At 42.8% G+C, this 16,171-nt stretch overlaps 1 protein-coding gene across 7 annotated transcripts in view; it reads right to left on the bottom strand.

The window, feature by feature from the left end:
* cdc42bpa (CDC42 binding protein kinase alpha) overlaps positions 1–16,171 on the bottom strand; it is a 301,642-nt gene that overhangs the window by 57,836 nt on the left and 227,635 nt on the right. For all 7 annotated transcript variants that reach the window (XM_033020707.1, XM_033020706.1, XM_033020708.1 and 4 more), the window contains exons 20-21: positions 10,942–11,033; positions 9,702–9,778 (exon numbers count right to left, since the gene is read on the bottom strand). In XM_033020707.1, the coding sequence (XP_032876598.1) occupies positions 9,702–9,778; positions 10,942–11,033 (169 nt within the window). The remainder of the gene's footprint in view (positions 1–9,701; positions 9,779–10,941; positions 11,034–16,171) is intronic.

Consider the following 16,171-nt stretch of genomic DNA (forward strand, 5'->3'; position numbering starts at 1 on the left):
ACAAAGGGATTTGGTGTAGGATTCCCAAAAAGTTAATCTGCAAGTCGAATCGGTACTAAAGAAGGGCAAGTGCAATGCTAGCATTTATTTCGAGAGGGTTTGTATACAAAACATCATTACGCACGCATGCAGATTATGACCAAGGAACGTGGTCACACGCAAGAGACGTATGCTGACGCAGGACGCAGCGCAGGCACCACGAGGTTAACTTCCGGATGCAAAACCAAGGATCAACATTGAGTTAACTGCCCAAATGCAGAAGAAATCTAGAGCATAATCTTCTAGACCAATCGTATGAGGTGGAACTCACTACTGTTGCAGGTGGAACTCACTACTGTAGCAGGTGGAACTCACCGCGGCTCGAGAGACTCGAGAGACTAACAGAGACTAACAGAGGCAAAGAGGTTTGCCACGCACTGCAAGGGAGCAGTGGACCAGACAGGAAGAGCGGAAGGAATTACCACCAGACAGCCAAACCAGTAGGTAATTTACGGCTGGGGTGAGTACTTTCCCATTTATAGGAGGTAGGATTATATAAATAAGGGGTGTATCAATACAGTAGGGGATTCTTAAATAGGACCAGTTAATTACTTATATAAGATGGGCGGTCAGGAGATGTGCCAATACTGCGAGATGTGGGAATTTGTCGACACCATTGATGTAGAAGATCCCTACAGCTGCAGTAAGTGTTTGAGGCTAGAGGAACTCCAGCTCCGCATTGATGAGCTGGAGACCCAACTTCATACGCTGCGGTACATCAGGGAGGGGGAGTATTACCTGGATGTTTTGTGCCAGGGGATGGTCACACCGACCAGTTTAACTAATTCAGTAGGCAGTGAGCAAGGAAAGGAAGGTGTGGCCATAAGCGAGGCAGGTAGGGGGAACCAGGAGGAGATGCGGCAGGAGCCACAGCCCTTGTCCCTGACGAGCATGACCGAGGCTCTTACTCAATGTAAGGACGGGATCAGGGGCTGTGGGAGGGATGAGCAACCTGGCTGCAGCACCGTGGATCAGGAGGCCATTCAAGAGGGGGGAGTTAGAAGAAATGCCGTAGTGATAGGGGATAGTATTATTCGGGGGGTAGATAAGGTTCTCTGCGGCCAGCAGAACATGTCCCGAAGGCTGTGTTGCCTACCCGGTGCTAGGGTTAAGGATATCTCTGCGATGCTGGAGAGAAATTTGCAGTGGGAGGGGGAGGATCCAGTGGTCGTGGTCCATGTGGGGACCAATGACATAGGAAGGACGAGGAAGGAGGATCTGCTGAAGGAGTTTGAGCAGTTAGGGAATAAATTAAAAAGCAGAACCTCGAGGGTACTGATCTCCGGATTGCTACCTGAGCCACGGGCCAAATCGGCGAGGGTACGTAAAATTAGAAAGCTAAATGCGTGGCTCAAAGACTGGTGTGGGAATAATGGGTTTGGTTTCTTGGGCCACTGGCACCAGTACTGGGACAGGGGGGATCTGTTCTGTAAGGACGGACTTCACCTGAACGGTGCTGGGACTGGGGTCCTGGCAAATCATATAACTAGGGCAGTAGAGAGGTCTTTAAACTAAGTAGCGGGGGGGAGGTATCAAGGGGGGTAATAACGGCAGGGGTAGAGGAAATAGAGCAGGGTATCAGTGGGGAAGCGGAAAGTCAAAATGTGACAGGAGACAGAATGTGTGAAGATAAAGCTCTAGATGTAAAAGGGGCAAAAATGGAAAGGAAGGGTAGTAAAAATCATCTGAAAGTGCTTTATCTAAATGCACGGAGTATTCGTAATAAGATAAATGAATTAACGGTGCAATTAAGTATATATAGTTATGATATCGTGGCCATTACGGAGACATGGCTGCAAGGGGATCAGGACTGGGAGTTAAATATAGAGGGGTACTCGACAATTAGGAAAGATAGACAGGAAAGAAAGGGAGGAGGGGTGGCCCTTTTAATAAGGGAGGGAATAACGGCAATAGAGAGGAAGGATATTGCGTTGAAGGATCAGGATAGTGAAACAGCTTGGGTACAGATAGAGAATAATAAGGGGAAAAAAACACTAGTGGGTGTAATTTATAGACCTCCAAATAGCTGTGACGCTGTTAGTCAGAACATAAATCTGCAAATAGTTGACGCATGTAAAAAGGGAACTGCTGTAATCATGGGGGACTTCAATTTTCATATTAATTGGGCAAACCAAACTGGGCAGGGTAGACTAGAGGAAGAGTTTATAGAATGTATTAGAGACGGGTTCCTAGAACAGTATGTCACAGAACCGACAAGGGGGGAGGCAATCTTGGATCTGGTCCTGTGTAATGAAGCAGGATTAATTAAAAATGTCATAGTTAGGGACTCGTTGGGAACAAGTGACCACAATATGGTCGAATTCCATATTCAAATAGAAGGGGAGCAGGTTGAAACTCAGGCTAGGGTGCTTAGTCTAAATAAGGGGGATTATGAAGGTATGAGGACTGAGCTGATCAAAGTTGACTGGGATAGCAGACTCAAGAATAAGACGGTACATGAGCAGTGGTGTACGTTTAAGGGTATACTGTATAACCTTCAAGAAAAATTTATTCCTATGAAGAAAAAAAGGGGTAAGGGTAAGAACAGTCAGCCATGGCTCAGTAAAACTATAAAGGATAGTATTCGGCTGAAGGCAAGGGCATATAAGGTAGCCAGAGATAGTGGGAGGGTAGAGGATTGGGAAGCATTTAAAGGTCAGCAAAAAATAACTAAGAGATTAATTAAGACGGGGAAAATAGACTATGAAAGGAATTTAGCGAACAACATAAAAACTAATAGTAAGAGTTTTTATAGCTATATAAAAAGAAAAAGGGTGGCTAAGGTGAACGTTGGTCCATTGGAGGGTGAGACTGGAGAGTTGTTGGTGGGGAACATGGAAATGGCAAAGGCATTAAACGAGTATTTTGTATCAGTCTTCACCATAGAAGACACAAAAAATATTCCAACGCTGGATAAACAGGGGGCGGTAGGAATGGAGGAGCTAAATACTATTAAGATCACCAAGGAGGTGGTATTAGGGAAATTAATGAGACTGAAGGAGGATAAATCCCCTGGGCCTGATGGATTACATCCAAGGGTCTTGAGGGAGATAGCGGTGGGGATTGTGGATGCATTGGTGATAATTTTCCAAAACTCCCTGGAGGCAGGAACGGTCCCAGTGGATTGGAAAATGGCCAATGTAACACCTATATTTAAAAAAGGAAGTAAACAGAAGGCGGGTAACTATAGACCGGTTAGTCTAACATCGGTGGTGGGTAAAATGTTAGAGACAATTATTAAAGAAACACTAACGGGGCACTTGGATAAACATGACTTCATCGGACAGAACCAGCATGGTTTTGTGAAGGGGAAGTCCTGTTTAACGAATCTGCTCGAATTCTTTGAGGAAGTAACAACCCGGGTGGATAAAGGGGAACCGGTGGATGTGGTATACTTGGACTTCCAAAAGGCTTTTGACAAGGTGCCACATAAGAGACTATTGCTAAAAATAAAAAATTATGGGATTGGGGGTAATATATTAGCATGGGTAGAGGATTGGCTAACAAATAGGAAGCAGAGAGTGGGGATAAATGGTTCATACTCGGGATGGCAACCGGTAACTAGCGGGGTTCCGCAAGGGTCGGTGCTGGGACCCCAGTTGTTCACAATTTATATAAATGATTTGGAGGAGGGAACCAAGTGTAATATATCAAAATTTGCGGACGATACAAAAATGGGAGGAAAAGTAGGGGATGAGGAGGATAGGAAGAGTCTGCAAAAGGATATAGATAAGCTAGGTGAGTGGGCAACAACTTGGCAGATGAAATTTAATACTAATAAATGTGAAGTCATTCACTTTGGGAAAAAAAATGATAGGGCAAGTTATTTTCTAAATGAGGAGGAGCTGCGTTGTAATGCAACGCAAAGGGATCTAGGGGTATTAGTACATGAATCACTAAAAGTTAGTATGCAGGTGCAGCAAGCAATCAGGAAGGCCAATGGAGTTTTGGCCTTTATTGCTAGGGGGATTGAGTATAAAAACACGGAGGTCTTGCTGCAGCTGTACACAGTATTAGTGAGACCACATTTGGAATACTGTGTACAGTTCTGGGGTCCATACTTAAGAAAGGATGTACTAGCCCTGGAGGCAGTGCAGCGAAGGTTTACAAGATTAATTCCTGCAATGAGGGGATTGACATATGAGGAAAGGTTAAGTAGGCTGGAACTCTACTCTTTGGAGTTTAGAAGAATGAGAGGCGATCTCATTGAAACATATAAGATCGTGAGGGGCCTTGATCGGGTGGATGCACCGAGGATGTTCCCAATGATCGGGGAAACTAGAACTAGGGGACATAGTTGCAGAATAAGGGGGGGCTCTTTTAAAACTGAGATGAGGAAGAACTTCTTCACCCAGAGGGTGGTTAATTTATGGAATTCACTGCCCCAGGGAGCAGTGGAAGCAGAAACTTTAAATATATTTAAGACTAAAATAGATGGTTTTTTAGCTGCCAAGGGGATAAGGGGCTACGGGGAGAGGGCAGGGATATGGACCTAGGTATGGTTAGTATAGTAAGACCTGAGTGATCTCCTGGACAAGCGTCGATCGCCTGGATTGGGGTCGGAGAGGAATTTCCCGGATTTTTTTCCCGAATTGGACCTGGGTTTTTATCCGGTTTTTTGCCTCCCCCAGGAGATCACGAGGTTCTTGGGGTGGAGAGGGGTGATAGCGGTATAAAGGGGAAGGTAGTGTCTTGTGTTCTGTGTCTTGTGTCTACTGTTTGTGGGTAAGTGTGTCTGTTTAGTGTTCAGCCATGAGCGAATGGCGGTGCGGGCTCGACGGACCTGGTGGTCTACTCTCGCACCTACTTTCTATGTAACAGGGATGTAATGCTGAGGCTCTATAAGGCGCTGGTCAGTATTTGGAATATTGTGAGCAATTTTGGGCACCATATCTGAGGAAGGATGTGCTGGCTCTGGAGAGGGTCCACAGGAGGTTTACTAGAATAATTCCACGATTGAGTAGGTAAAGATATGATGAATGTTTGACGGCACTGGGCCTGTACTTGCTGCAGTTTAGAAGAATGAGGAGGGCCTTATTGAGACGTACCGAATAGTGAAAGGCTTGGATAGATTGATGTGGAGAGGGTGTTTCTACCAGTGGGAGAGTCTAGGAATAGAGGTCATAGCCTCAGAATTAAAGGACATTCATTCAGGAAGGGGTGAGGAGGAATTTCTTTAGCCAGATGGTGGTGAATCTGTGGAATTCTTTGCCAAAGAAGGCTGTGGAGGCCAAGTCAGTGGATATATTTTAGGCAGAGATAGATAAGATTCTTGATTAGTACAGATGTTGGAAGATATGGGGAGGAGAATGGGGTTAGGAGGGAGAGTTAGTTGAGCTATGATTGAATGGCGGAGTAAACTTGATGGGCTGAATGACCTAATTCTGCTCCTATCACATGATCTTATGATCTCTGAGAAAGAGAGAGTTGAACAATGACAGGAGGGGCAAGAGAACAAAGTCAATTAAATATGGTTCTGATGAGAGAAGGATATTCTCATGAGATTATTGTGCTGGCCTATAAAGGAAGAATGTACTAGTTGGACTAAAAAAAATGTTAAAAAATATATTCTTTAAGAGATGAGAAAGCATTTAGTTTATTTGTTACCCAAGGCTGGAGAACATTTTAATACATTGAACAAGCCTGCTCTTTGATCGACCTTTCTGTTGAGAGTTATATTTACATCTTCAAGCCAGGATTTGTTATAGGCAGACTTGTGACTAAATGGTTACACTGTGCCTACAACAACCACAGTGGATTTTTTGCTCACAAGACTCATTAAATCACCACTGGAATGCAAATCAAAAGAGCTGCTAGAAGGAAATGTTTATGCCCATCTGAACAAACAATTGCATTCTTCTCCTTATCAGTACTTATTATTATATTACGTGTTGAGAAACAAGATGGGGAAACCACTGGCATTGATCTGCAGTGCAATCTATAGACTGAATTAAACCACTGCTAAGACCTCCCTCATCATTTAAAACATTTTATTCATGCCCGTGACAACTTTTCACTCATCCACACTTGCTGACAGGTTGTCATTGGAAACTCACTCTACCCGGTTCTGAGCTGCAGTCGTTTCATTGATGTAATCCTTAGGCAAAGGGACTAGACCTGAACATAATATTAGATACAGATTCCATAATTAAAGCCAAAGGGGCCTTACTCTTCTACTCAAATAAAGCAATAAACGTCAACATTATTAATTACTTTTTTCATCTCTCTGTTAACTTTCAGCGATTCATGTACCAGGACACCCGTCCCTCTAAACACCAGCATCTTTCAATCTCTCATTGTTTGTAAAAATACTCCATTATTCACCAGTGATTAATGTCGCATTTTTCCACGTTATAGTCTGAGTGCCTTTGCCCATTCATTTAACCTGCCCCTGAAGGCTCTCTGTAATCTCCTCACAGTCCACACTGCCACCTAGCATTGTGTCACAGCTAATTTTTAGTTTATTTTACTTTAGAGATACAATGCGAAAACAGGCCCTTCGGCCCACTGAGTCTGCGCCGACCAGCGATACCCGTGCACTTACACTATCCTGCACACACTAGGGACAATTTACAATTATACCGAGCCAATTAACCTGCAAACCGTCTTTTGATTGTGGGAGGAAACCGGAGCACCTGAAGAAAACCCATGCAGGTCATGGGGAGAACGTACAAACTCCGTACAGACAGCACCTGTAGTCAGGATCGAACCCGGTAAGGCAGCAACACTACCGCTGCACCACCGTGCTGCACAATCTGGATGTACTATTTAATCCAATCATTCAAATCAATACAGATGTGAACAGCAGTCCCAATAATCCATGCAGCACTTCATTTACATACCTAACCAGAAACTTACACTTACATATTGTTTCATCAGAACGTTCAAAAAACTTTAATCCTACTAAAGATTTTATTCAAATCAACCAAAATCCAGTGGTGCGAAACATAGCTACAACAAAACACACCGGATCACAGTCACAGGCATCTAAAACTACAATACAGTTGATTTCACTTGGCATGTTCATTTGTACTTATAATTGTACTGTTGCTGAGATTGCTTATTGCCTAAAGTTTCTTCTGTAACATTTACTCAGGATAACCTGTGGTCTGGGACATATCGACGATGGTATGCTAGTAATCACTGGTCCCTTTATTATGCCAACACAGCAGTATCTCTTGAGTAGATACATTTAAATGTGACTGTAAAGTGTGCAAGGCTTCTTTTCAGCATCTTTAAATGTTTGGTTCAGTGTTGGCTGCTGATATGAGAGGGGGTTGCACCAAGGTTGGAGTTGGGAACTAAATATACCTGGTCATAAGGTACTTTAGGAATGTTGGGCAGCATCGGTCTTAGTGATGAAGAAAGAAGTTACTGCACTGAGAAAGAATGTTAGGAGAGGTAAATAAGGAAGGGAAGGCTACGTGGAATTTGGAAAAAGAAGTGGTTGGATTGTGATGGATGTTTCAGAGCAGGACTTCTGATAGCTGCCGTGGTGACAGAATGCAAAAATGCAGGACGAGCATGCAGCAAAGACAGAAGGGATATATTGGAGGATGTTAACCTTCATATAGGTTGGTATCCCATGTACAATAAGAATACATTTCTTAATCATGTTCAGGATAGCAAAAGTATGTCTGGGATTGACGAGGAACACACCATGTTGGATTGAGCAATGAGTAATGAACCAGGTTTGGTTAATAGTTTGTCTATAAACAATTACAATATTGTTGAGTTCATTGCACTGTTCCAAATAATGAAACATAAAATAGTTTGTAAGACTCTCGATTTGGGTAAGGTTGCCTTCAGTGCAATGATAGAAACTGCCTACAATAAACTGGGCAAATCTACTAATGGATTTGACTCGAAAAGAGCAGAAGAGGATATTCATCACATAAAAACAATAAGGAAAGAAAAGTATCAGTTTATACCCTTAAGAGGCGGGAGTTTCATTCTCCTCCACCCAACCTCCCCATCAAAAAAAGAACAAAATGAAAAGATGCGTGTAGATAGACAAATATTAGCACAGACCTTTGAAATGGGAAAGAGAAAATAGAGAAAGTGAACAATAGAGTAACAAAAAAGGAAGAGGAAACAAATCTTCCAATGGACATCAAAAGCAACGTAGATTTGTACTACTAGGGTAAAAAAAGAGTGAGTCAGAAAGTGTGTGGGCCCGCTGAAAATGCCTTGATACACAAGTTAAAAGGTTTATAGAAGCAAATAGTTAGCAAACTCTAGTCTATGTATAGAAATTGATTATAGATCATTTGTACAAATGTGAGTGATATTTTTTGTTAACTTTGAGGTATTTTGAGTGATGGGACCTAACACCACATCTGCTTTGGCCAAGGGAATTGGGATCTCCATGAAGAAAGGAACAGAGTCAATGAGCTGCAAGTATAACATTTACTTTTATTTCCCAGAGTTTAAAAGAATGAAACGTGATGTCACTCAAATATTAAAATAAACTTGACAGCTGAGAGTCTATTTTCCTTGGATAGGAAATGTAATATATAAGGCAGAGTACCGAGATTAGAATTCAGCCATCAAAGACAGAGATGGGAAGGAGTATCTGTACTGAGAGAACTGTCAATTTTTGAAGTGTCCTAACCCAAAGGTTTGTCTAAAGCTGATCCTTGTGTCGGTTGTGATGGACGGATTGCTATTATTATTTCACGTTCTCACATCCTCGACTTCTCAACCATTGTCATACTGATAGCTAATTATGATTATGATTTGAGTTGCATAAGCATCGACAATTACCAGAATGCTGCCCGGATTTCAGCTACAAGGAAAGGTTGCATAAACTTGGATTGTTTTCTCTAGATCATCAGAGGTTGAGGGCAGACCTGATAGAAGTATATAACATTGTGAGAGGCATAGATAGGGTCGACAGTCAGAACCTTTCCCCCAGGGTGGAAATGTTCAACGCGTTTACGAGACTTTTAGATAGGCACATGGAAGTGCTAGGATTAGAGGGATATGGATCATGTGTAGGCAGATGAGATCGGTTTAACTTGGCATTAAGTTCAGCACAAACACTGTGGGCCAAAGGGCTGTCCTTGTGCTGTAGTCTTCTGTGTTCTAGTTTCTAATCCTGCCGACTCACGCCACCCCAGCATCACTCTCGGGCCCCGTTATCACCACCAAAACCTGGTGCTCCTGCATGGGAGACAAAATCCTGTCTACAACCATCAGCGTTCCCACATCAAACATTCATTTTACACGGAGAATCCAGGGTGTGCAGATGAACATAAACACATTTCTGTGAATGACTGTATTTTCCAGACAGGGATTTTTGTTACTGTTCCGTCCAATGCGATGGTCCCCATTAAGGGGTAAGATACATTGGTAGGAAGCTTCTGAACTTTCCAGAAGTTTTTCAGTGACGATGAAGGAAGAAGACAACAGTGAATCATGTCCCAAGAGTCAAACAGCACCACACATGGAGTGCGAGTGGTGGAGGAGAATGAAATTCAATTAAAACCAGTGAGAAAACTTATCAGAACTAACCTATTAAGAAAATCACTTAACTCGCACAAGCAGGAACACAGCAAGAAGAACTATAAAACATGAAAACATTTCAGTTCTAAGGGTTGGTGGAGAAAGCTAAATTGCATCTATAGATAATTAATATCTGCACAATTCAAGTTACTCACTTCAAATTGATCCAGAGGAGAGGCAGGTGTATTCAAAAATGCCAAGAAAGAATTCTGTGAGTCTTGGTGCTTTACACCTAGAAAGATAGCAGCAAGTTGTTTTTAAACTGTAAGTAATGTTGAGCTGTGCTTTCTCTGGAGATCACTCCCAACTGCACATGATCTCCACAGGTGCAAATATACTCTGGTGCTTTGGAGTTTTTTAAATGAAAGAAGATGGCTTGAAGCTTAAACCAGCTATTGCAATTTATCATCCTTCTACAATAAAAAGTATTTCAAAATGCAAACTACACGTTCAAGCCTGAAACCACAGCACTGGATAGACTGGTCATTCTAGACATTGTCGCTTATGCAATCATTCTTCCATATCAAAACATTGTCACAGAACTGATACAACATAACACGCCCACCCTGACCAACCAAACCATACATATACAGAATGAGAAGCTACGCAGCCATTACAGATACCAAGGATACCATTACTGAGTGAATTGTAAACTGTATAGGAAACCTGAACGGAAACCTCTGGAGACTTTGCGCCCCACCCAAGGTTTCCGTGCGGTTCCCGGAGGTTGCAGGTGGTTGCCGGAGGTTGCAGGTAGTGGAAGCAGGTAGGGAGACTGACAAAAACCTCCGGGAACCACACGGAAACCTTGGGTGGGGAACAAAGTCTCCAGAGGTTTCCGTTCAGGTTTCCTAAGTGGGACAGGGGCATAACTATCTAAGCATATCTCTTTTGAAGCACAGTAGTGGATGCAGGGGAATTTAAGAAGGTATTATTTTAAAAGCTTGCTTTCATCTGGAGCAAGTTGATGTTCCGCTGAAGAAGCTTGATGTCAAATTAAAATATTATAATGTACTTACATATCATCCAGAAGCATGGGAATTTGCTTAACCCGAGGCTCAATTCTATTTGTGAATTTCTTTAAGAAAACACTAAATTACTGCTGTTTATTCCAGTCACCAACCAATAGACAACCCAACCAACCAGCTCAGCAACATACATCAACATCAATTCAACCAACAGCTCAACAAGACTTTGTCAGCACCATTTCAGGTCACCAATCTTGTCTTTGCCAATATTCATGTTTTTTAAGATTCCTTGAAACCAGCTGATTCTTTCAGCTCTACGGATTTATATAATTTTGAAAATGCAAAAAGAATGCTGGTTTCAGGTACCCTCGAGAGAAACAAACTGACACACAGAAAGGTCTGCAGCGACTGCCCTGTGCTCCCATACCCTTTTCTGCTTTTATTTCCTCCATTTCCTTCTTGAGCTTCTCTATTTCGGTCAGCAGTTCCAGGTTCCTCGTCTCGCCATCTTGTAATTTGCTGCAACAAAAATCAAAGAAGGATATTTTTAGGGAATAGAAACCTTGCAGGAAATGGAACAGGTGACCATACAGAGAAAGACTGACCAAGTCATACCAGATATCCAGATTAACAAATGTACAGGAAAGGCCATTCAACCCAACTTGATTTAATGCTTTTTATTGTAGAAGGATGATAGATTTAAATTGAGCTTGGCTACCCATCCCGATTGTGGGAAGGAGGATGGTCGGCAGTATCCGGCAGGATGCCTTAAGAGTCGAGGCTTGCGTAGTGCGATGGCGAAGGATATGCGTGCCACATTTGCCCAATGCACAAGCAGCATTCCTGCTCCAAAAGCTGGCACATTTGAAATCCACCAGTGTACTGGTACCACTAGTTTCTCCACCCCACACAAATGGTCTGAATAGCATCCATGCAGTGATGCACAGTTTTAGAAGAGTACACACAGGAACAGGCCTTTCAGCCCACCAGCAGACCATGAAACCAATCTAACTAATCCCATCTGTCTGCAGATGGTCCGTATCCCTTTAGCCCCTGCATGTTTATGTGTATGCCTAAGTCCCAGTTCTATTACTATTATATCTTCTTCTACCAGGTCATCTTTTATACTTTCACTCTCTGTCTGAAAGACTTGCCATATATGTCTCCTTAAAACTTTCTACCTCCTTAACCCTATACCCTCTCGCATTTGACATTTCCATTCTGGAACAAAGATTCTATGTATGACTGGAACTGCACACAATACTCCAAATACAGCTCAACCAAGGTTTTAGAATGCTGCAACACAACTTCCTGATTATTATACTCAATGCCCTGACCAGTGATGGCTAGCACACAGTGCCTTCTTTACCACTGTATAAGTTAATGGCAAATCGACTGATGCTGACCCCATATTTTAATATTATGGAAAAGATTGCCTTTGAAGCACTTTGGACTATCTTGAAGACTGTGAAAATTGTTTATTGAATGGGAGACATTTTTTTCAAGGATCCATTTTGCGACTCTTCTCAGCTGCTTCCACCCCTGTAAGAGCAGAGCTGGTTAAACAGGCTCTGGGCAGTTTTATCAACAACATCAACAAATGAGCTCCAGAACAGGAGACTGGTGATCACGGCTCTGGATGTGTGACTTAATTACCTGCACCAAACATACATCTTGTACAGACCATTAGTTACGTAAGTGTGATTGTTTGGATTTTGCCTCTTTTCCTATCAACCCGGGAACATTTTGTAAACCTTTCAATGTAAACTGATTAGAAAGAATGGAATCCAAATAATTTTAAACTGGCTCAATCTCAGCCACCAATGTGATTTATTTATCTTACATATTTCTTCCTTGCAGGCAGGCTGTCAGATTTTTATGTGGTTAGCTGGATCTGGTTCAGGTTCACTAACTGTCTATAATAGGACAGGTCACAGGCTGTAAAAGGCAGTTTCCTTCAGTGGAAAATATCTCAGAAAGTAAACACTCCTCTATCCCACCAATGCTCAAGAACTCTCTGCTCCTCTAATTATGGCTTCTCCAGTGTTCTTGATTTCAATTGCTCTACCATGGCAGACCTTGCCTGGGCTCCATAATTTTCTCCCTAAATCACTCATCCTCAAAACATTCAGAATGCTTGGATCAGAGTTCAAAATGCGTCTTTTTCACCATGCTTTTGATTATCTGCCTAATGCCTCCTTGTGTGGTTCAGCATCAAATTGTATTTGAGAAGCTTTTTCAATAGCACCTTTGTCTAATTTCAACAGCTATTCCTAAACCGTAGCAGCTCGGCTAACATCTGAATAAATACCGTGGAAATAAGGACACAGCTGAAGTTATATTTGGGATAGTGTTGCCAGCATGCTATGTTGTATTGCCGATATTTGTGGTACCCATGAGCTTTGGCTTCAGTTTCTGGCCCAGTGTTCCACCATCTTTGTGGGGATGTAAGATAGGTCTAATTAGAGAGATGGGATTCTGACCATGCGCAAAGGTGATCCTTGGGGCTGGAACTCAAATAAGGGGAGACGAGCAAAGATCAATAGAGGTTTCCCCTCCTTCGTGGGTAGGTAAAAAGACTGAATTTATCATTTGGATGAGAGCCTCCAACAGTCCCTGAAAAGTGGTTTCAAATCTGTGAAAGGACGAAAATGACACAAAGCTCAAGAATAACTCAGTTGGTCGGGCATTATCTCTGGAGAACATGATAGGCGATGTTTCAGGTTGAGAACTTTCTTCAGACAGCACCTTATGTCCTGCTGAGTTGCTCCAACATTTTATGTCCTCCAGAGATGCTGCCTGATCTGCTGAATTACTCTAGCACTTTATGTCCTTTTGTGTATTAACCGGCATCTACAGATCTTTGTTTCTACCAAAGACATAATTTACTCCAAACTACATGGTGCCTGGTTACAATCCAATTTATCACAGATATTAGACACACGTTCTGTACTTAATCCCATTGTTTTGGTAATGCAGCCAATTAACTATCTTAATCACAAGGAGTTCTAAACATTTCCACACCACCGACCTCTCCCCCACACCAAACAAAGACATCCTATGCAAAAGCTTCTGCAACTAAAGTTTTAATCTTTGCAACAAAGAACCCAAGAAAGTAATTTGTTTTTGATTAAAGCATCTGAAATCCTTTTATGTCCCTGTCCCACTTAGGAAACCTGAATGGACACCTCTGGAGACTTTGCGCCGCACCCAAGGTTTCCGTGCGGTTCCCGGAGGTTGCAGGTGGTTGCCGGAGGTTGCAGGTAGTGGAAGCAGGTAGGGAGACTGACAAAAACCTCCGGGAACCGCACGGAAACCTTGGGTGGGGCGCAAAGTCTCCAGAGGTTTCAGTTCAGGTTTCCTAAGTGGGACAGGGGGCATAACCGAGCAATGACCTTGAATTAAGGAAGCAGAATTCATAGTGACACAAATGTTCCGTGAACATCAACTACCACCGAGACCCATCACCAGCAGAACGGGCTGAGGGCAGCATATTTTTTTGCGTACCCAACTGTATTTTATTGATTGATTGAACTGATTAAAATCCACACCGACCAACGATCATCCATTCGCACTAGTTCTATTTTATCCCAATTTCACATACACTCCCCACACTTGGGCCAATTTACAAAGGGCAATTAACCTACACCCCCATAATATCTGATTATTTATGTTGTCCTGACAAATCCTTTATAGAAATCATAGATCCCACTGGGGTTTACTGGGGCATAAAATCCTCTAAAAATTGTGTCGTACCAGTTACTACTTCTCGCCAGCAAAACTGGCTTTCTTTCAACTGCTCCTTCAGAAGATAATTGTTTCAACACACAAAAAGCATTTAATAATGGCTTTGATGGAAACAAACCGTCCCAAGGTGATTATATAGAAACATTATTTAAGCAAGGTGTGACATGAAACTATGAGAGGAGATATTTTGGATACATTAAAATTAGGCAGGTTTGGCAAAAATCCAAGAGGGAGAGAAAATTCCAGAGGTTAGAGTCTGAAGCATGACAACCACTAGTGTAGCCATGAAAATTGGGGATGTGCAACAACTCAACTATAAAAGTTTTTAATTGAGGGTAGTTGGTCCTTTTCTGGATGCTGCTCAGAATCAGCTCTTATGCACAATTAACCATTCTCTATAAAGGAAGCCTCAGTGAATGTAGTCCTTATGATAATTAGAACCACCAGTTTACCTGCTGCAGCCAAATGAGTATTGATTATTTCTATTTGGAGGACTTGCGAGGAAGTAGGACTAGCTTAGATGGGGTATCTTGGTTTTCATGGACTTCGGGCGAACGGCCCGTTTCCCTGCTGTATGACTCTATGATCTGACTCCCAAAACTTGCTCATAGACATGATGTTGTGGCCTGGAACCGCGATTGAACCAAATCAGCATGGTGCAGTTTGAGCTAACACAATTGCTCAAGGTGTAACAATACCACCCAGTGACATTGATAAGAACATTGTAGCAAATATTGTTATCACTTTGTTTTCAAAACATAAGATTAGTAATACATTTGGTTTATAGCCAGGAAGTACAAATGTCAGTATTTATATATTTAACTCTGGTTGAGTCCTGTATAAACAAGACGTTGATATATATATATATACATATACTGTATATTCTCCTTATAACCTATTCTCCCTCAAATGTTCCAGAAATGAGGAAAACAGGTCAATGTGAAAGGGATCATATGTGTTTTCTTCATCGTACACGTATAATCTTTATGGGAACTCGTTCTAAAAATCTCACTTAATTTTCATGTAGAGTCATCGAGCCCAGAAAGAGATCCTTTGGCCCACCATGTCCATGATGACCAACAAATACCTGTGGACACTCATCCTTTTTTACCAGCACTTGGTCTGCAGCCATCCATGCCATGGCGATTCAAGTGCTTGTCTAAATGCTGTAGGAGTCTCTGCCTCCACCATCTTCCCAGGGTGTGCAGTCTGGATTCCAAACACCCTCTGGGTGTAAACATTCTTCTCCAGTTTCCCTCTTAAAGGGGCTGTCCCACTTGGGCGACCTAATCCACGAGTCCAGAAGAGTGTCCTCGACCTTCAAGCTTGAGGACACTCGCCTGGAAAGCCTCGAGCTGGATTGACTGTCCGCGTTGAAACCACAAGATGGATCGACCTAACCGCGAGCTGCATCGACTGACCGCACACACACACGCATCGCGAAGGCGGGGGGCCAGGGAAAGCGGAGGAGCGCTGTCTGCGCGATGAAGAGGAACGGTTGCCACAGTGCACAGTAAGTCCTTTAGAGAGCACGGAGGAGGCGGGGGGGGGGGGGGGGGGAGGGGGGAGAGAAGGGGGGAAGAAGGAGAGAGAAGGGGAGAGAAGGGGGGGGGGGGGGGAGAGAAGGAGTGGAGACACTTTTAAGACGTTTAAGAAAGTTTCTTATAAAGTTTAGCGGGCATTTTACCGACCGCTGACCGGGCATTTTACCTACGGGTCGGTTTTCCTTGGTCCTGAAAACTCCAATGAGCCAATCAAAATGCCCGGTCAGCGAAGGAGATTGCCTACGACTGCCCTCGACTGTCTGTACGTAAATAGCGACCCCCACGCCACTGCACTACGAATTAAAAAGACCCATGCCGACCAAATTTTACTCGCGGAAAATATTTCAACATGCTGGAAAAAATTTT

Source organism: Amblyraja radiata, chromosome 5 (assembly GCF_010909765.2).
Source record: "Amblyraja radiata isolate CabotCenter1 chromosome 5, sAmbRad1.1.pri, whole genome shotgun sequence".
Lineage (NCBI taxonomy): Eukaryota > Metazoa > Chordata > Chondrichthyes > Rajiformes > Rajidae > Amblyraja > Amblyraja radiata.